At 38.1% G+C, this 22,291-nt stretch overlaps 1 protein-coding gene across 6 annotated transcripts in view; it reads right to left on the reverse strand.

The window, feature by feature from the left end:
* The window catches only part of SLC30A5 (solute carrier family 30 member 5), a 36,303-nt gene that overhangs the window by 1,005 nt on the left and 13,007 nt on the right, over positions 1-22,291 (reverse strand). For 2 of the 6 annotated variants that reach the window (XM_063810383.1, XM_016953216.4), the window contains 11 exons: positions 20,826-20,913; positions 16,029-16,116; positions 14,758-14,834; positions 13,860-14,030; positions 13,050-13,338; positions 12,661-12,869; positions 11,867-12,024; positions 10,633-10,762; positions 7,369-7,570; positions 5,837-6,063; positions 1,144-1,272 (listed from right to left, as the gene is read on the reverse strand). In XM_063810383.1, the coding sequence (XP_063666453.1) occupies positions 1,144-1,272; positions 5,837-6,063; positions 7,369-7,570; positions 10,633-10,762; positions 11,867-12,024; positions 12,661-12,869; positions 13,050-13,338; positions 13,860-14,030; positions 14,758-14,834; positions 16,029-16,116; positions 20,826-20,913 (1,768 nt within the window). The remainder of the gene's footprint in view (positions 1-1,143; positions 1,273-5,836; positions 6,064-7,368; positions 7,571-10,632; positions 10,763-11,866; positions 12,025-12,660; positions 12,870-13,049; positions 13,339-13,859; positions 14,031-14,757; positions 14,835-16,028; positions 16,117-20,825; positions 20,914-22,291) is intronic. The other 4 variants (XM_063810385.1, XM_016953218.4, XM_063810384.1 and 1 more) reach the window with 2 other exon arrangements.

The raw sequence follows: 22,291 nt of genomic DNA on the forward strand, positions 1-22,291 counted from the left end.
CATTTTGGATTTGGATTTTCAGGTTAGGGATGCTCAACTGGTAAGCGTAATGCGAGTATTAAAAAAAAATAAAATCGCAAATCGAAAACACTTCTGGTTCCAAGCATTTTAGATAAGGAATATTAAACCTGTGTCACATTTTTAAAATAGTTACAGGCCAGGCACAGTGGCCCAGGGAGGCTGAGGCAGGAGGATTGCTTGAGCCCAGGAGTTTGAGACCAGCCTGGGCAACATAGTGAGATCTTGTCTCCAAAATGAATGAGTAAACAAACAAACAAACAGTTACAGTAGTCCAAGATAAATCTTCGAAGTAATGTTCATCATTTAGTTAGTTAAAATATTAGACTCTTTTAGGTCAGTAAATTACTGATTTGATATTCACAGTAGAAAAGGAAAACAGCCATTGTTTCCAATTTGGCACATCTAGAACAGGGCTTTAATAACTATTCTGACCTCTATCTCCAAACATAGCATATACCCTGCCAAGTTGATTATTACTAATTTAGGAATATATTTATAATAACTTATTTTTTGATAATCTACTGGAAACCAAGATTAATCAAACTCATAAATGAATTTTTTTATATTAATTAAAGCTTATCCTCTAAACACAAAACATCATTTATTTTAGCAATTTTTAGATATAAAACAAATCTAGATGTAAAAAGTAAGTTATATTACCGTTACAGAGTTGGAAGATTAGGCCGGGCATGATGGCTTGCCTATAAACCCAGCACTTTGGGAGGTCGAGGCAGGCGGATCACCTGAGGTCAGGAGTTTGAGACTAGACTGGCCAACATGGCGAAACCCCATCTCTACTAAAAATACAAACAAACAAACAAACAAACAAACAAAAATAGGCGGGCATGGTGACGGGTGCCTATAATCCCAGCGACTTGGGAGGCTGAGGCAGGGAGACTGCTTGAACCCAGGAGGCGGAGGTTGCAGTGGGCCGAGATCACGCCACTGCACTCCAGCCTGGGCAACAGAGTGAGACCCTGTCTCAAAAAAAAAAAAAAAAAAAAGAGTTGGAAGATTGATATTTCTGAATAGTAAATGACTACTGAGCCATATAACTTATGAGGTGTACAATTTTGGGTATGAATGACCTTAATTAAAATTACTTTAAAAACAAAAGATTACCTGCTGTACTATTCTTTGTTCTAGCACATCAGATGTCACCTGTATATGAATTGTTCCTGCCACAATACTAGCAGAATGACGCCAAAAATGAGGGTCTCGGTATGATATTAATCCTTCAATTTTCTGTATCTGTCAAATAAAAGAGGTGATATAAATGGTCATACAGGCTACTTTACACAACACAATGGAGATGCTTTCTGACAGAAAGTAAACACAGATTCCTTGGTCCAGGATCACTATTAAGATCTTTAAAATACAAAACAAAACAAACAAAAAACCAGCCATAATGAGAAGCCAGAAGCAGGAAGGAATAGGAGATGGGAAATTAGCTTAAAGTAAAGGTGCCTAAAATATTCTGATCTATTTCTGGAGGCTACAGATGTGTGGGGGAAAAAAAATCTCACCTAGGAATGATGCTAGTATGGCAGCTCTGAGTAGGAAGGCAAATGGGTGTTACAGGTATCTTTATTTTGTTCGTTTTTGTTTTTTTTGAGACAGTCTTGCTCTGTCGCAGGCTGGAGTGCAGTGGCACCATCTTGGCTCACTGCAACCTCTGCCTCCCAGGTTCAAGCGATTCTCCTGCCTCAGCCTCCCAAGTAGCTGGGACTACAGGTGCACGCCACCACGCCTGGCTAAATTTTTTTTTTTTTTTGTATTTTAGTAGAGATGGGGTTTCACCATGTTGCCCAGGCTGGTCTCGAACTCCTGAGTTCAGGCAATCCGCCCACCTCAGCCTCCCGAAGTGCTAGGATTATAGGTGTGAGCCACCGTGCCCAGCTGTTAGAGTTATCTTTATACCTAAAATGGGCTCTTATCAATAGCAGTACCCTTATTTTCCCTGATACAGCACAACTCTGCCTATTCTAACCATGACCTAGACACATTCAATGAACTATAAGTTCTCCTTTACACGGACACATTCATATGCACATTATTTGTTATATAGAGATAACACATTAAAAAGATATCCTCAATGTTCAACAACAGAGGATTGGTTAAATAAATGATTGACTGCCCATACAATGTAATAATGCAGTCATTAACAATGTATTAGAATATTAATCAACATGACATTATTAAGTGGGAAGAAAATTTATAAAATATTATGAAAGTTTTTTGCCATTTTTATTTTCAAAATTTTAATATGGAAACAACTTGTAAAAATGTTTCTTTACATGGCTTTTTATAGAATGGGAAGGAAACAAAAAGTATTTCTTTCCAGGTGGTAAAATTATGTGATTTTTTTTTTCTTTTTTGCACTTTTCTATATTTTGAAGTTTTCTGCAATGGATATGTGTATATATATACATATATATATTTGTTTGTTTGTTTGTTTGTTATTTTAAAGACAGAGTCTCACTCTGTCGCCCAGGCTGGAGTGCAGTGGTGTGATCTCGGCTCACTGCAACCTCTGCCTCCTGGGTTCAAGCGATTCTTCTGCCTCAGCCTCCCGAATAGCTGGGACTACAGGCACGTGCCACCACGCCCAGCTAATTTTTGTATTTTTTGTAGTTTTAGTGGAGATGGGGTTTCACCATATTGACTAGGCTGGTCTCAAACTCCTGACCTTGTGATCCGCCCGCCTCGGCCTCCCAAAGTTCTGGGATTACAGGTGTGAGCCACCGCGCCCGGCCTACAACGGACATATATTATTATTGAAATAAAAAATACTTTAGGCCAGGCGCGGTGGCTCACGCCCATAATCCCTCACTTTGGAAGGCCGAAGCTTGAGCTCGGGATTTCAAGACCAGCCTGGGCAACATTGAGAAACCCCAGCTCTATTTAAAAACAAAACAAACAAACAAAAACTTAAAAAAACCCCATGATGTACTACTATCCACTAACAATGAGGTGAGAGAATTTTACTAATTTTATTTATGAAAACAATGAGTTAAGATGATAGAACTTAAATATTCAAGATGCCATCTTTTCATCAGTAGATCCCAATTACTTTAATATGATGTAGTAAACCACGAGGTGAAAGAGAGTCTATTTTATATTTGTTTATTTCTAGGAATTGCTGCTTTATATTCTCATCTTATTTTTCTACATGACTGTTTTTCCTTTGAGACAGTCTCGCTCTGTTGCCCAGGCTGGAGTACAGTGGTGTGATTTTTGGCTCACTGCAACCTCTGCCTCCTGGGTTGAAGTGATTTTCATGCTTCAGCCACTCAGGTAGCTGGGATTACAGGTATGCGCTACTACTACACCCAGCTAATTTTTTTTTTTTTTTTTTTTTTTTCTGAGACGGAGTCTCGCTCTGTGGCCGGGGCTGGAGTGCAGTGGCGTGATCTCGGCTCACTGCAAGCTCCGCCTCCCAGGTTCATGGCTCACTGCAAGCTCCGCCTCCCAGGTTCATGCCATTCTCCTGCCTCAGCCTCCCGAGGAGCTGGGACTACAGGTGCCCACCACCGTGCCTGGCTAATTTTTTGTATTTTTTTTTTTAGTAGAGATGGGGTTTCACCATGTTAGCCAGGATGGTCTCAATCTCCTGACCTTGTGATCCGCCAGCCTTGGCCTCCCAAAGTGCTGGGATTACAGGCCTGAGCCACCGTGCCAGGCCTAATTTTTTTTTTTTTTTTTGTGGGGAAGGACGGAGTCTCGCTCTGTTGCCCAGGCTGAAGTGCCACGGCGTGATCTCAGCTCACTGCAACCTCCACCTCCTGGGTTCAAGCGATTCTACTGACTCAGCCTCCTCAGTAGCTTGGATTACAGGTGCCCGCCACCATGCCCGGCTATTTTTTTATATTTTTAGTAGAGATGGGGTTTCACCATGTTAGCCAGGATGGTCTCAATCGCCTGACCTCGTGATCTGCCTGCCTCAGCCTCCCAAAGTGCTGGGATTACAGGCGTGAGCCACCGCGCCCGACCCTAATTTTTGTATTTTTAGTAGAGATGGGCTTTCACCATGTTGGCCAGGCTGACCTTGAACTCCTGGCCTCAGGTGATCTGCTCACCTCAGCCTCCCAAAGTGCTGGATTACAGGCATGAGCCACCATGCACAGCTAAGATTGTCTTTTTCTTGACTTAAAGAATTATGGACAGTAAGCCTTTGCCTGTTTATATGTGCTGCAAATGTTTTTTCCTGGTCTGCCTTTTATGTTTTATACTTATTAATGAAATCTTCCACCAACTGGCAATTTTCAACTGGTCAAATTTGTAAATTTTATCCTCCCTTTTTGGCCTCTGGTTTCAAGTATATTAAAAAGTCTTTCCCTATCTTTGTGATTATAAACATATTTTTCTGGCCGGGTGCAGTGGCTCACACCTGTAATCACAGCACTTTGGGAGGCCAAGGTGGGTGGATAGCTTGAGGTCAGGAGTTCAAGACCAGCCTGGCCAACATGGCGAAACCCCATCTCTACTAAAATATAAAAATTAGCTGGGTGTGGTAGGCCTGTAATCCCAGCAACTTGGGAGGCTGAGGCAGGAGAATCGCTTGAACCCGGGAGGTGGAGGTTGCAGTGAGCTGGGATTGCGCCCCTCCACTCCAGCCTGGCAACAGAGCAAGACTGTCTCAAAAAACAAACAAACAAAAATATTTCTCTATTTAGTAGTTTCATAATTTTTTTGTCATTTACATATTGAATCCACTGGAAATGTATTTTTATATAATATGGTATAGAGATATAGCTTTTTTTCCCCCACAAAGTAAAGAAGTAATTAACCAAAAGCTGGTTATTTAGGTCAACTATTTCTCCCCAGTGATCTAAAATACCATCTTTGCTATATACTGAATTTCGTAAACTCCTGGGTCTGTTTCTGGACAACCTATTCTTATTTCTTCTTTTACATTACATACCATAATTCTTCATTTATTTTCATTTTTTATTATTTCTTCTTTTACAGACAACCTATTATTATTGTTACTATTTTTTTTTTTTTTGTGCTGTCTAGGAAACAATCCCAGGTCACAAGAATGAGAACTTATTATTTTTTTAAAAGTTGATTTATGTCTTTATTCTTGTGCAAGGACCAAACTGTTAGTTTTTTTTTTTTTTTTTTGAGGTGGAGTCTCGCTCTGTCACCCAGGCTGGAGTGTAGTGGTGTGGTCTTGGCTCACTGCAAGCTCCGCCTCCCGGGTTCACGCCATTCTCCTGCCTCAGCCTCCTGAGTAGCTGGGACTACAGGTGCCCGCCACCACGCCCGGCTAATTTTTTGTATTTTTAGTAGAGACGGGGTTTCACCTTGTTAGCCAGGATGGTCTCGATCTAAACTGTTAGTTTTATCACTTAATTCTGCTACTTTATAATTGCAAAGTAGGATCCTATTAATTAATTCTGTTAAGTTTATGTATGTTTTCTTATTCTCAAGCACTAACTGTTCCAAGTAAGTTCCAAATAATTTTAGAACATCACAAACCATAAACAAAAATATCCAATGAAGGCAACTAAATTGAAATCTAAATAAAATAAAATCAACATCATTATAATAAAGAGTCTTCTCATCCAAGAAAATCTCATCCATCTACTTGGTCCCTGTTTTATGTCCTTTAAGTAAAACTGTATTTTTCTCATTTATATCTTGCATATTTCTTGTTAGATCAACTTATTAAATTTTAAATGCTACTTTATATTTCTTTTTTGGCCTCGTTTTGTTTTATTATTTATTTGGTTGTCTGTTTTACTTCCAGCAAAGACTTCAAAAATGTGATTTTCAAGGAAGAAAGTAGTGAAGAAATTACATACAGTACCTTTTCTAAAGCAATATGTAGTTCTTTTTCATATTCTGGTGGCAATCTCAGGAGTAGAACCTGGCAGGCATCTTTAATCAGTGGAACAACACTGAGAAATATTAATATAGCAATAAAAAGAGAACAGAGTGGGTCAGCGATGAACCATCCAAACTGCTCTATAAGAACTGTGGATACAATCACACCAATGCTGCCAAGTGTATCTGCCAAAACATGTAGAAATACACCTACAAATAAAATATATAAGGACATTAAAAATTAAGGCACATCTAATTTAGTTTTTAAATACATTCTACCAATATTACTGGATACCTACTGTGCACCACATACTCTGCTACTGGCTAGTACTTCAAAATGCCTAAAACATGGTCACTGCCCTCAAGGAATTCAGAATACAGTGGTAAAAATATAAGGACATAGGCACTCATGACACAGCGTGCCAAATTTTATGGTGTACTTTGTCTGGGAAGGCTTCCCAAAAATCATACTTGAGGCAAGTTTTGACATTACCCACATTACTTATATTAAGCAATCAGAATAAACAATTCAGCATAATAAATGATTAGTACTTCCTCCATTTTTTTTTATAGTGCAATAAAAATTTCTAAAAAAGGAGTAAGAATTTCCTTTTTGTAAATGAAGGTTCATAATAGCACACTGTGTTTACCTTGCAACTAATATCTATTCAGCTGTCACTATGAAAAGGACTGTATAATTATAATCATTTAAAAACTAACATTTAAGAACAAATATATTTTCATTTTCTTTTTGTTTTGGATAGAGTCTCACTCTGTTGCCCAGGCTGGAGTAAAGTGGCGTAATCTTGGCTCACTGCAACCTCCATCTCCCAGGTTCAAGTGATTCTCGTGTCTCAGCCTCCTGAGTAGCTGAGACTACAGGTGCCTGCCACCACACCTGGCTAAGTTATGTATTTTTAGTAGAGACAGGGTTTCACCATGTTGGAGAGACTGGTCTCGAACTCCTGACCTCAGGTGATCCACCCACCTTGGCCTCCCAAAGTGCTAGGATTACAGATGTGAGCCACTGTTCCCAGCCTCATTTTCTTTTTAAAAAATTTTCTGTGATGGCCAGGCATGGTGGCTCACACCTGTAAGTGATTCTCCTGCCTCGGCCTCCTGAGTAGCTGGGATTACAAGCACCTGCCACCAAGTCCGGCTAATTTTTGTATTTTTAGTAGGCACAGGGTTTCACCATATTGGCCAGGCTGGTCTTGAACTCCTGTCCTCAGGTGGTACTCCCACCTCAGCCTCCCAAATTGCTGGGATTAACAGGCGTGAACCACCATGCTCCCAGCCAGAATGTCCCTCTTTTTAAAGGCTGAATAATATTTAATTTTATGTGTATTCAGGTAAGAATATTTTCTATAGTGATAGCTTCAGACCTTTCTTTTAGTCACAGATTGCTTTTTAAAAATCATATCATACCAGAAGCCCAAAACTTAATACAAATAAACACAGAGGGTTGATTTAGAACACAGTTGAAAAGTAGGATAATATTTTGCAAGGACTCACCCCTCATGTTAGCATTCATGCCTCCACCCGCAGATCCGTGGCTGTGACCATGCCCATGGTCACTGTGTCCATGCATATGATGCGAATGGCTGTGATCAGATGAGTGACAGCTTCCTTGAGAAGCTCCATGGGCATGGCTATGGGCATGGCTAAAGGCACAGATACCAATAAGGTTTACTATCAGCCCTCCAACTGAGACTGGCTGGCAAAAGGGAGAAAAAAAACCTTTAAATTAGTAATTTAAAAATAGACTTGTTATTTAAAAGTTATTATATAGCTATATATGTTTTTCTGTTTACAGTTTTGAAAGTATTCACAGTAAAACCTTACTAAGTTTCAGTAAGTCCAAAATTTTAAAAATGTGAATTTTAGAACATTTTAGAAGAAACATTTTAACTTTCAAATATCAAGCAGAATTGGTAAGTAGAGGAATTTGGACTTATTTCAATTAAGAATGGTATGTACTTGGTTTATGGTTTATGTATAAATAAATGATGCAAAGTTTTGTTTTGTTTATTGAAGAGTTTGAAAGTACTGCTTACTAGGGCAAGCATACACTGTACCTGAAATCTTTATATTGCTAGGTAAATTTGAAAAGTTTATATGTCAACAATTATAATTTATTAATGAGCAGATTCCAAATATGGTCTTATTATGTCTTAAACACAGTAAAATTTTCCAAAGTAAAACAAGTATAATAAAAAGGAAACATACAATAGTAATCTCACATTTATTTAAATTAAAAACAAATTTTTTTCTTTGGTAGAGACAGGGTCTATGTTGCCCAGGCTGTCCTCAAACTCCTGGGCTCAAGTGATCTTCTCGCCTTGGCCTCCAAAAGTGTTGGGATTATGGGATTACAGGCATGAGCCACTATGCCTGGCCCCTCATTTTTTTCTTAACAAAGTGAATGAAATTACTTTAATTTAATGGTGCCACAATAATACTCCAAAGGATAAACAAAGTTACTTATCCTTGATTATCTGCTCTTACAAAATGATCTTGAATAGTAGTAGCTCAGGGTGTTAATTTGCCTACATCTACAATTTAAAGCAATCCATTTGTTTTATAAAAGGAAAATATAAATATGAGAAGGACAATACTTTTAATTACTTTTCAAAAGTAGTAAGAGATTTACTTTATTAAATGTGCAGGGAGGTTATTTACTTCTTCCTGATTCGGACCATTTGACTCCAGATTTTAAAATTTCATTAGGCTTTATAAGCTTGTAGATGGTTAATGACTGAATGAAACCAAGTACTGCTTACAGAGACTCCCTCATCTCATAAGTACTCCTTCTCCCCTACTGAAAAATACTTCATCATTGTGTATTTTATCAGGAAAATAAAAATGTGAAGATGAAAGTCCCCTATAATTCTACCACCAAGGGTTAGTCACGCTTAAAATGGTGTATTTTCCATCTGTGTACTAACATACATACACATAACACCCTTTAAAACCAACAATGTAATCATAATACTATTTTACAATTTTTTTTTTTTTTTCATTTTGAGACAGAGTTTTGCTCTGTCGCCCAGGCTGGAGTGCAGTGGCATGATCTTGGCTTATTGCAACCTCTGCCTCCCAGGTTCAAGCAATTCTCCTACCTCAGCCACCCAAGCAGCTGGGATTACAGGCGCCCGCCACCATGCATGGCCTGCAATTTGTTTTTCACTAGTACATCTCGTAAATATTTTCAGGCCAGTATATACAGATATATCTCATTCTTTTCAATAGCTCCGTAGTATTCTATTATATAGATAACAAATTTATTTAATTACTTTTTTCACTGGTGGACAGTGAATTGTTTCCATTTTTTCACTATTATAAATAAGGGTACAATGAATCATGTACTATATATATATATATATTTTTTTTTTGAGGCAGAGTCTCTCTGTCACCCAGGCTGGAGTACAGTTGGTGCAACCTGGGCTCACTGAAGCCTCTGCCTCGTGGTTGAAGTGATTCTCCTGCCTCAGCCTCCCAACTAGCTGGGATTACAGGTGTGCGCCATCATGCCCGGCTAATTTTTGTATTTTTAGTAGAGATGGGGTTTCACTATGTTGACCAGACTGGTCTCAAACTCCTGACCTCAGGTGATCCAACCACCTCAGCCTCCCAAAGTGCTGGGATTACAGGCGTGAGCCACTGCACCCGGCCAGAGTCATGTACTTCTATATGTTTGTGTGAATGTTTATGTATGATAAATATTAAATGTCAAAGGATACAAGCACTAAAAAATCCAAAAAAGTCTATTTTTCCAAACTGTATTATAGAAACATTTTACTCATGTATGCTTCCACCAGCAAGAGCCAGAGCTGCTTTTTGTCATTTAACAACTGATTTTCTACGACAAGCCAGGTACCAGAACTGAACTTAAGAGTTAATAATACGTAATTCAGGTCCTGAAGATACTTACATATCTTAATTGTGGAAGAATGACAAATTAAACAACTGCAACTCAATGTTGCTAAAAGAAGAATGCACAAAACATAATGAGAATACTGAGAAAAGGAATCTAACAAACTTTGTGGAGAGAAGAGGGGGATTAAAAGAAAGTATTTCCAAAAATTAGGCAGGCGTGGTGGCAGGCACCTGTAGTCCCAGCTACTCGGGAAGCTGAGACAGGAGAATTGCTTGGAAAAAAAGAAAAAAAGAAAAGAAAAAAAGTATTTCACATAAGCAAAATCTTGATGGAGGCTGAAGGGCAGAAGTAAGGAAAGGACATGCCAACTACAAGAAACAGCACATGTAAAGCTTTGGTGGTACAGGGAGAACATTAAAAGTTGCTATAGCTGGCCGGGCACAGTGGCTCGTGCCTGTAATCCCAGCACTTTGGGATGCCAAGGTGGGAGGATTGCTTGAGGTCAGTAGTTCGAGACCAGCCTGGCCAACATGGTGAAACTCTATCTCTACAAAATATACAAAATTTAGCTGGGGGTGGTGGCACATGCCTGTAATCCCAGCTACTCAGGAGGCTGAGGCACGAGAATCACTTGAGCCTGAGAGGTGGAGGCTGCAGTGAGCTGAGATCATGCCACTGCACTCCAGCCTGGAAAACAGAGACTCTGTCTCAAAAAAAAAAAAAAAATTTCTAAGAGGGAGCAGTATAAATGTAAACAGCAAGATAGGAAGTTATGTTGATATAAGTAAAAAATAAAATAAAACCTTCTTAGAGCAATAACTGCAAACAGTTAAACTTTAGGATAGAAAAAACTATGTAAGTATGACTAGAAATCCAAATAGGAAAATAAAAAGACTTACTGTTAACATGTGAGTGTCTAATTCTGGAGGATCAATCAATCTAGCCACTGACTCCATAAACACAAAAAACGCTATTACTATTAGAAAAAGTCCATTAATAAATCCAGACAGAATTTCTATTCGGCCGTACCTAAAAACATAGAACATTTTTCAGAAAAGGAAAATGACAAATATTTTTAAAGTATAAACTTTATAAATGAGGAAACAAGTCCAAATTTTCATACTACTAAGTAATTAATAGAAAATTAGCAATATTTAAAATATCATATTAATATGATAATGGAAGGTCCTTCATATATATATACACACATATATATATACACATATATGTTATGTATGAATATAATGTTATATATGAATATATAACATTTTAACAAATATATACATTTGTTAAAATGTTATATATTCATCAAAGTCCTTCTTTACTCTCTTTTTTTTTTTTTTTTTTTTTGGAGACAGAGTCTCGCTCTGTCACCCAGGCTGGAGTGCAGTGGCACGATCTTGGCTCACTGAAAGCTCCGCCTCCTGGGTTCACACCATTCTCCTGCTTCAGACTCCCGAGTAGCTGGGACTACAGGTGCCTGCCACCACGCCTGGCTAATTTTTTTTTTGTATTTTTAGTAGAGACGGGGTTTCACTGCGTTAGCCAGGATGGTCTCGATCTCCTGACCCCGTGATCCGCCCGCCTCGGCCTCCCAAAGTGCTGGGTTTGCAGGCGTGAGCCACTGCACCCGGCCCTGTCTTTTTTTTTTTTGAGACGTAGTCTCACTCTGTTGCCCAGGCTGGAGTGCAGTGGCGCGATCTTGGCTCACTGCAACCTCTGCCTTCTGGGTTCAAGTGATTCTCCTGCCTCAACCTCCCGAGTAGCTGGGGCTACAGGTGCATGCCACCATACCCGGCTAATTTTTGTATTTTTAGTAGAGACGAGGTTTCACCATGTTGGCCAGGCTGGTCTCGAACTCCTGACCTCAGGTGATCCGCCTGTCTTGGCCTCCCAAAGTGCTAGGATTACAGGCGTGAGCCACTGTGCTCGGCCAAGGGAGCATAATCTTTGAGCTTAATTCCATCCAGTATTTATCAAATGCCCGATTCACATCCCCTTATTTACTTCACATTTTTTAAAAACAAAGATTTGGAAATTATTTGTATTAAAAGTAATATAAGTAATATAATTCTGTTCCTTAAGATGGAATTTGCACTTAAGATATACCACCTCGATAGTCAATGTACCTACCCATAGGAGAAAATCCGAGTGGCTTTCCACCTACTCATCAGGGCAGCAAAAAGTCCCATGACTAAGGCAGAGCAGTCAAAAAGCATGTGGAATCCATCCGAGATCAGGCCCAGACTATTGGTCAGCACGCCGTAGAATAATTCCACAAAGGTAAAAAGCTAAAAATGTCACCAAAAAAAAAGGGAGGAGTATGTTGGGCACTGTTTCAATTAGGAGGATTTTAACCCTTAATTATCCAAATTTACTTGAAGATCTGCTATAATTGTTTAGTTATTTAACTGCCACTTACATTAGAAACCCTATTTCACACAAATTGTAAAAACTAAGATAAACCCATTTTACAAACTATTAAATTGTAAAAAACTAAGATAAATCCATTTTAGAAACTATTTAAAAATGGTTTTGTTTATATGTCTATAAAAATAATAAACTAGGTTATAAAATGTTAGCAATAGGTGATTTATAACACTGATTGCTAATAGTGAGATCCTGTAAGTTATTAGAACTCTTTAAATGCTACTATATTTACTGATTTGAAGGAACATACTAAATCAATGCTTCTAAAATGCCTCACAAATTGTTTGCGTAAGTGGCTGGGCACGGTGGCACATGCCTTAAGGATTGCCTAAGGAATCTGAATATGATCTCGTAATCTTGCTATTATACTTAGAAAAAATTTAAATTTTAGCTCATCTTATTATCAGAAATTTGGGAAGTACTAAACTTATACCAGAACTGTCAAAATTAAAATATTATGCTTTTAGGATATGTCAATTAACGTTTAAAAATCTTACCAGATTCAAGCACAAGAAGTAAAAGATCTGCCTAGAATCACTCTCCTCAAGAATTTGTTTTAGTGATTCCTTAATAAACCTAGGGATCGATTGAGAGCTATGCTGAAAAGCATCACCCATGAAGTTATAAAGAGGTGTTCCTTCAGGAGAATATCCAATAAGGGTACCTTTTTGTCCTCTCTTAGAGGGAGATGATAAGATATTAGCAGCTACAAAGAGAAAAAACAATATTGTTTAAATTTTCGAAGTTTAAGCTACCAAAACCAACACAGTAACTGTCGGCACTAAATGCAAGCACTGAAGAATTTCCCACATTAAGTAAATGATGTGACCATCAAAATCCATAAATAGAAATTTGTTAAAATAAAAACAAGGGGGAAAATGCTTACACAAAATGAAGAATATAGCACTCACTACCACTCCTCCAGACAGGACGTGTTCAGTGCTCTCCTGGTGTGCTGCTTTGTTCATAGCCCGAAGCTGGTCTGTTATTGGATGTGTCCAAAAATTTCCAAAAAGGAGAGCACTAATAAAAATGGGAAAGGATCCATAACGAGCACATTTGGAAACTTCCATTTTGACTGAACAAATGGAATCCACGTAGAAATCCAGGATCATGACAAAAAAGATAACCGTTGCAAAAGGCATAATGAGAGAAAACCAAGACTCGACTTTACTCTAGAAATTAAAAAAAAGAATTGTCAAGACTATACATGTATAAAGTTCACATCTTACAACAAGATGTTTCTGTTAATCTTTTAAAAAAATAAAAGTTGCATGATTCAATATGATTCATAATATGCCAACATATAAAAGCTGTAAGATATTGGTACATTTTCTCAGTATTCTCCAAAGTTTTAAAAAACAAAAGCACTATTGTGTAATCATTCGATAAACACTAGGCGACACACAATCTTTAAGCCTAACACATGGTTAATTGCTACTTCTTCAAATGATTCCTTTGGGCCATAGGAATGTGAGGGATATGTAAATGTAATGGCATTTGATTTGTATTTTCTATAAACAATAAAATTAACTCCAAATTTTTTTTTAAAAACTACAAAGAAAAAGCAAAGACAATTTAAGCCACTTCCAACCTCAAATTAAAATATAATTTATTGAATACAGTGAACTAAAAATTTAATAGCAATTCATTTTACTAGCAATTTAATACCAATAAATTCTTGCTCTTATCTTACCTCAGTTGTCACAGAAAGAACAATGACCCATGGGCACAAGAGAAGCACAGAAACAAGATGAGATAGAGCTTGAAGACGTTTAGCTCCACCAACGTCGATAGAGAGCTTTCTGGAAGCTGTATGAAAACCAACTTTACAACACAAAGCCAGTACTAGCAATAATACTCCACCCTGTGAGTAAAATTAGGTAAGTCTCATTAGAAACACACACAGGTCAATAGTCAATTGTTAAATACATTATCTTTTTTTTTTTTTTTTTCCCCAGAGACAGGGTCTTGCTCTGTCACCCAGGCTGAAGTATAGTGGCATGATCACAGCTCACTGCAGCCTCAAACTCCTGTGATCAAAGAGATCCTCCTGTCTCAGCCTCCCAAATAGCTGGGACTACCGGCACACACCGCCACACCATGCTAACATAATATTTAAGGAAATGGAACTAGTATATTTTTCCCATATACTCAATTACTTAACTACTTAAATGGCCGGCAATGTTATAACTTACTGATAATTATTTTATTTTATTTTTTTTGAGACAGAGTTTCGCTTTTGTTGCCCAGGCTGGAGTGCAATAGCGCGACCTTGGCTCACTGCAACCTCGGCCTCCCGGGTTCAAGTGATTCTCCTGCCTCAGCCTCCTGAGGAGCTGGGATTACAGGCATGTGCCACCATGCCCGGCTAATTTTGTATTTTTAGTAGAGATGGGGTTTTTCTATGTCAGTCAGGCTGGTCTTGAACTCCCGACCTCAGGTGATCCACCTGCCTTGGCCCCCAAAGTGCTGGGATTTCAGGCGTGAGCCACTGGGCCCAGCTGATAATTTATTTTAAACGTACCTTTATAGTTATAGTTGCTACAACTTTTCAGAATCTTTTGATCCTGTTAGGAACAAAGAAATCATACCTTGTGATCTGCCACACCTAAGAAGGCAATGGCTGTGTAAAGCATATGAGTTAGAGCACTGTCATGATGTCCTTCAGCTAAGTGAGTTGAAGTAAAGGAAAAAAATTCCAAAAAGTCACTCTTTGACACCTGAAGTTCTCCTGAAATTTTAGTTACATTATTTTGGATTGCATATAGACTGATCTGGAGGCCCCAAACTTAATTACTTTCATAACATGTTTCACTTAAAAACAAAACAAAATAAAACAATCTAACATTTAATTCCAGGACCTCATTTATAAACTGGAATGCCTGTATTTCTTTTGTTGTCTCCAAAACAATTATAATAGTGCTTAAGATAAACTTGCCAGATTTTAGTAGTTAACCTCTAAAAGACACATTGCATACATACTTTAAGAACGACAAAGGTACAAGAGCAAGGAATCTCCCTGGACCACTCCTGTCCAGTGGAATTAAGGTTGCCCTTTAAGACTGACATGTAAAATGAGTCCTAAATCTGTCTTCTAAGTCACTGACCACATATGTCTTAGCAAAGTAAGTGGCAAGCAAAAGAGGGTGGGGAATAGAGGTTGTATCACAAGCAACCTGGAGCTTTTCCAAAGTCACACTCTTCTCCCTCACTGTAACAAAGAAAATTATTATTAGTTTACTAATAAGTTTTAGGGCAGTGAGTATCAGTAATAGAAGAATAAAAACTGGTGCTTGGAGTTCTGCTGGATGGAGTGGGTAAGGATGTATGAATAGAAAATAGAAAAAAAGGCATGTTTGTAGAGTAAAATGAGTAGATATATTTGACTAGAAAGTTGGGTTTCTGTAAGAGAAGAGTTGGGGCTGAGCTAGAGATAATAATTTAGAGCAAGACAATGAATACTAGGTAAGGGAATTTGAACTTTTTCTTTCAGGCAAGAAGATACTAAAGGTTTTTCATTTATGAGCCTTTTAATTGTTAAATTATAAGGGAGCAAACATTATGTTGAGTGGCAAATCACCTTTTTTTTTTCCAGCACCAGGACATTCCAAAATATTCTTTCAATGTCCCTACATTTCTGAAAATTTAGGGTACTGTAGGTGATACAGAGATGCTATAAAATATTTAACTTATAATGAGTTTGTTCATTATTTGAATACTGATTTAGAATATCTACATTAATCTATGAAAGTTTCATTCATCATTGATCAGTTTAATTCACTTATCCTTTCTTTTTCCATTGTTCCAGCCTTTTAGTTTTCCGCAAGACTTGAAACAACTCTGATCTATTCCAAAAGGATACGGTGTTCAGCCATTTTAGCCATGAGATCATCATTGTCAAAAAGCAATAAACAGATCACAGCAATAATGAAAAAAGCAGCTCCCCTTGTCTGAAAATAAAGAAAATAACATCAAGGATGACTTTTTCAAGGGTTGATTTTTAAGACCGTAACTACATAAATACTAAAGAAAAACATTTTCTCAAGTAAGCATTTACAAAAATGCATTAAAAAACTGAAAAAAATCTGACATTAAAGCTCTTATATATTATAAGCTTACAGTATTGGCAGTAAGATATCAAAGAGATATAAACTAATGATAACATTGATTATCTCTTTGCTAACATGGCTGGGCATATTACTATGTACAAATTGGTACTGTTTACAGAATCAACCTTCCTAAATGCTACTTTACTTCTGGTTGAAAAGCCCATGTAGCTAAAGAATAACTAGTAGGAACTTATTTTACTCTACAATATGCAAGGAATAGAGAATATTCTAGATACTACTCCTCAGAGAAAAATAATCCAGAGGGCACAGTAAAACCAGCAAAGTCATTTCTAAGATCTAGTAAAGTACAAAGTACTTAAAAAGCTGATAAAATTTATGTTCTCATTCCAGGGAAAATTTTTTTTTTTTTTTCAGACAGATCTCGCTGTTGCCCAGGCTGGAGTACAGTGGCGTGAACACAGCTCACTGCAGCCTCCAATTCCTGGGCTCAAGTGATCCTCTTGCCTCAGCCTACCAAATAGCTGGGACCACAGGCATGTGCCACCATGCCTGGTTAATTTTTTATTTGTAGAGACCAGGTCTAGCCATGTTGTTCAGGCTGAGGAAAAAGGTTTTCATAAAAGAAAATTATAGAAAGGACATATTAGCTCAGTTTATGTAAATATTTCAGAATGGTAGCTTCAAGAGCAATCTAAATAGCATTACTATACATTCCTTTTTTTTTTTTTTTTTTTTTTTTTTTGAGGAGAGTCTCACTCTGTTGCCCAGGCTGGAGTGCAATGGCACCATCTCGGCTCACTGCAACTTCCATCTCCCGGGTTCAAGTGATTCTCCTGCCTCAGCCTCCTGAGTAGCTGGGATTACAGGTGCACATCACCACGCTTGGCTAATTTTTGCATTTTTAGTACAGACGGGTTTCACCATGTTGGTCAGGGTGGTCTTGATCTCTTGACCTCGTGATCCACCCGCCTCGGTCTCCCAAAGTCCTAGGATTACAGGCATGAGCCACTGTGCATGGCTAAACAGCATTACTATACATTCTATATTTACAAATTTACAGGTATAACATGTCTTGTATGATACATATACTTGTAGAATACCTATTATATATAGATACATTAAGTGTATTATATATACCTATAATGGAAGTATAATACAATACTTCTATTAAAGTTTACAATGCAAAGTGAGGATACCCTTCTATTCATTCTATGATTACCACTATAATGGATAAATTCTGTTAGTGTGGTATTACAACAAAATTCAGTACACTACACATGAGAAAAACCATGTACTTTTAAATTTCTTAAGTTTTCACTGAGTTAGGATATGGCAACATCAACAACAATCAAATACAGAGAACATAACTTAATCTTTTTGTTAACAAAGAAGGCAACTGAGAATTTTGTAATGCTTCAGTCTCATAATTAAGAAAAAAAGGCTGGGCGCGGTGGCTCACGCCTGTAATCCCAGCACTTTGGGAGGCCGAGATGGGTGGATCATGAGGTCAGGAGTTCAAGACCAGCCTGACCAATATGGTGAAACCCCGTCTCTACTAAAAGTACAAAAATTAGGCCAGGCACGGTGGCAGGTGCCTGTAATTCCAGCTACTCAGGAGGCTGAGGCAGGAGAATTGCTTGAACCTGGGCAGCAGAGGTTGCAGCGAGCTGAGATTGTGCCACTGCACACCAGCCTGGGTGACAGAGTGAAACTCTGTCTCAAAAAAAAAAAAAAAAAGAAAAAGAAAAAAAAGGCCGGGCGTGGTGGTTCACACCTGTAATCTCAGCACTTTGGGAGGCCAAGGCGGGCAGATCACAAGGTCAGGAGTTCAACACCAGCCTGGCCAACATAGTGAAACCTTGTCTCTACTAAAAATACAAAAATTAGCCAAGTGTAGTGGCATGTGCCTGTAATCTCAGCTACTCGGGAGGCTGAAGCAGGAGAACTGCTTGAACCTGGGAGGTGGAGGTTGCAGTGAGCCAAGATGGTGCCACTGCACTCCAGCCTGGGCAACCCAGTGAGACTCCATCTCAAAAAAAAAAAAAAGAAAAAACAATCATCAAGTCCTGGACTGATGCCCCGATCCATTTCTCACACTAATGAGAACACTCTCACTTCTAGTTACTTAAGGAGGAAAACTTTTTTTTAAAATGTTTTCAAGTCATTTTTATTTCTTTTGTGAGTTGTCATTCCCAGTTTTTTGCTGATTTCCTGCCAAGGATCTTAAGCATTTTTTAAACTGAAATGGGTGATTTATACTTTGAAAGGAATGTAAAACTTATTTCTGGCAATTTTTATTGTTAGTTTTTTGTATACACACTGATTTCTGTTATACGTTAAGTTTATAATCATTATGAAGCCAAATATAGTGAGTTTTCCCTTTGTGATTTTTTCCACTGCTTTTGTGCTCAGAATTTTCTCCATCTACGTATTTTATTCTATGTTTTTACAAATGTCTATTTTGTAAACTCACAAAGCTCTTCAATACACTTGAAATTTATTTTGGAGTTCTCTATTAGTGAGGGGGAAGGATTAAATAGTGGCCTATGCTTTAATACTAATGACCCAGTTTGAAATCTACAGGCAGAGTATTCTTTTACTCTGTTCTACTTGGCATGTTACTTTGTTCACTTCATTACTTCATTCATCTCCCTCCATTACTTTGCTTGAAAGTCCCTTTCAGAATAGGGACTATTATACCTTATTTCTCTTTATCTATCCTTTCCTTTATGTCTAGGAAAATGCATCATGCACAGGAAGTGTGGGAGATCAGTCACAGTGGTGGAAGAAATTATAGGAATAGAGGCAAACCTTCTTGGAAGGCTGGGGGTTTTGCAAGTTTTGAAGGATATTTTGGCTGAAGGCAGCCAGATTCTCTTATCAGAAGCCTAAAAGCTTAAGGCGTAGATACAAGGGAATGTAGAGGAGTTTATCTAAATAGCTCGTTTACTCATGTTGTCCTAAAACCGACCTTTGATCATTTGCGCTCAAGACTGCTCTCCATGTAGGGGGTCAGCAATGTTATTTACCCACAAAGCATGTTGATTCAAGGCCTTTGTCATTAAATCTATACTGAATAAATGCCCGCAGTGCCAGCTTGTCAGGGCTGCAGCTGCTGACTCTTTACAGCACCCTGGTTCCCCAGCCCACTCCTTCACTAAATACCTGTGTCTGAGTGCATTTGTCGTTCAGCCAGGGTCTGCAAGTAGGACCCAGCAAGGAAGTGTTTAATTTGGTAAAACAGAAACACTATATAGTTCTAACAGTTTGGAATTGTAGATTGGTAACTCATTTAACAAAAGGATAATACTTGAATCACTTAGGATGAATAGGAGTGCTTAGGTGGCAAAATGTTGGATAAATGTTCATCATAACTTAAATTTAACAAGTTTTTAGTTATTTTTCAAAAATGATTTACAGGGTTAAGAATGAGTAGGGGGTTTGGGGGAAAGGTGCATGAGTACAACATGAAAGAGATTATTGTGGTGATGCATCAGTTCTATATCTTGCTTGTAATGATGGTTACACAAATCTACACATGACAAAATTTCATAGACCTACATGCATACATACATACATACACACACATGATCATATGTAAAATTGGTTAAATCTGAGTAAGGTCTATGGATTGCACCAATGTCAATTTCCTGTTTTTTTTATTTTTTAATTTTTGATTTTAATTTTTGTGGGCACATAGTAGGTGTATGTATTTATGGGGTACACGAGATGTTTTGATATAGGCATGCAATGTATATAATCACATCAGGTAAATTGCGGTATCCATCCCCTCAAGCATTTAGCCTTTGTGTTACAAATAATTCAATTATACTTTTAGTTATTTTAAATGTATGATTAAATTATTATTGATTATAGTCACCCTATTGTGATATGAAATACTAGGTCTAATTGACTGGTTTTGATAGTGTACTTGAATTGGTTAAGAAGTTACCTTTGGGGGAAACTAAATGAAGGGTGAGGGTCCTCTATGTACTATTTTAGCAACTTCCTAGGAATCTATAATCATTTCAAAATCATTTTCCACTGTTTCCATGTTAAGAAATTTCTCCAACTATGGATTATATTTTCACAAATATCTATTTTTGTAAACTTATAGAATTCTTCAAAAACAAAAAAAAATTGTAAGAAAAATGTAAAACTAGCAGAAAAAGCCCCTGGATTTTTTTTTTTTTTTTTTTTTTTGAGGCTGAATCTCACTCTATTGCCCAGGTTGGAGTGCAGTGGCGTGATCTCAGCTCACTGTAACCTCCACCTCCCAGGTTCAAGCAATTCTTATGCCTCAGCCTCCAGAGTAGCTGGGATTACAGGTACCCACCACCATGCCCAGCTAATTTTTGCATTTTTAGTAGAGACGAGATTTCACCACGTTGGCTAGGCTGGTCTCAAGCTCCTGACCTCATGTAATCCGCCCGCCTCAGCCTCCCACAGTGTTGGGATTACAGGCATGAGCCATCGCGCTCAGCCTCCCTGCATTCTTTTAAATGGTGAAAGATAAGATTTTATTCCTTTGGATAATATGTGACATACATACTTTCCATTTCCAAGTAACTGATAATGGAAAATTCTACCTTTGCTGGTCCTCCTCCAGAACTGGTGAACAAAACACTGAGTAGTGAAATGACAACAATATCACTGTGCTCAAATAGCAGCAAAGTCCTACAAAAATAAAACATTATCATTTATGAAATGTAATTTATCTTTATCAAGACGCATGAATTCAACTAGAGTTAGAGAAAGAAAAACATTTCCCCTTGATTTCACAAAACATAAGAAAAATAAATAGGTACAACTGCTTTAGAAAATAGTTTGGCATTATCTACCTTAGAAAGATTGAAGCTACAAATACCTAATCATACCACTCATAGAATTACATCATACAGATTTCTTATTCTTGTATAGGTATGTATCAGGTAACACTTACCAGGTTGCTCATACCAGCACTGTTTGCAGTAAGCCAAAAAAATACAGGCAATGTGGCTGGGTATGGTGGCTCACGCCTATAATCCAGCACTTTGGGAGGCCAAGGCAGACGGATCACGAGGTCAAGAGATCGAGACCACTCTGGCCAACATGGTGAAACCCCGTCTCTACTAAAAATACAAAAATTGGCTGGGCGTGGTGGCACACGCCTGTAATCCCAGCTACTCGGGAGGCTGAGGCAGGAGAATCGCTTGAACTCGGGAGGCGGAGGTTGCAATAAGCCAAGATTGGGCTGCTGCACGCCAGCCTGGCGACACAGTGAGACTCCATCTCAAAAAAAAAAAAAAAAAAAAAAAGTACAGGCAACATATACCCATGTGCTGCATAACATTATTTTGGTCAATGATAGACCACATATATACGATGGTGGTCCCATAAGATTATAATGGAGCGGAGAAATTCCAGTCACCTAGCGTTAATGCATTACTCACGTGTTTCTGGTGATGCTGGTATAAACAAGCCTACTGCACTGCCAGTCATATAATACAGTACATACAATTATATACAGAACATAAGACTTGATAATGATAATAAATGACTATGCTACTGGTTTATGTATTTACTATACTATACTTTTAATTATTTTAGAATGTACTTTTGCTTGTTAAAAATAAAGGTAACTATATCCTTTGACTTCAAATAGTGGTGTCAAAAACAAAAAAAAAGTTAACTGTAAAATAGCTTCAGGCAGGTCCTTCAGGAGGTATCCCAGAAGAAGGCATTGTTATCATAGGAGATGACAATTCCTTGCATGTTACTGCCCCTGAAAACTTTCTAGTGGGACAAGATGTGGAGGTAGAAGACAGTAATATTGATAATCCTGACCCTGTGTAGGTATAGGCTAATGTGTGCATGTCTGAGTTTTTAACAAAAAAGTGCCAGGAGCAGTGGCTCATGCCTGTAATCCCAGCACTTTGGGAGGGCGAGAAGGGTGGATCCTTGAGCCCAGGAGTTTGAGACCAGCCTGGGCCACATGGCAAAACCTGCTATCAAAAAAGATACAAAAGTTAGCCAGGTGTGGTGGTAGGCACCTGTAGTCCCAGCTACTGGTGAC

The sequence above is a fragment of the Pan troglodytes genome, chromosome 4 (genome assembly GCF_028858775.2).
Source record: "Pan troglodytes isolate AG18354 chromosome 4, NHGRI_mPanTro3-v2.0_pri, whole genome shotgun sequence".
Classification (NCBI taxonomy): domain Eukaryota; kingdom Metazoa; phylum Chordata; class Mammalia; order Primates; family Hominidae; genus Pan; species Pan troglodytes.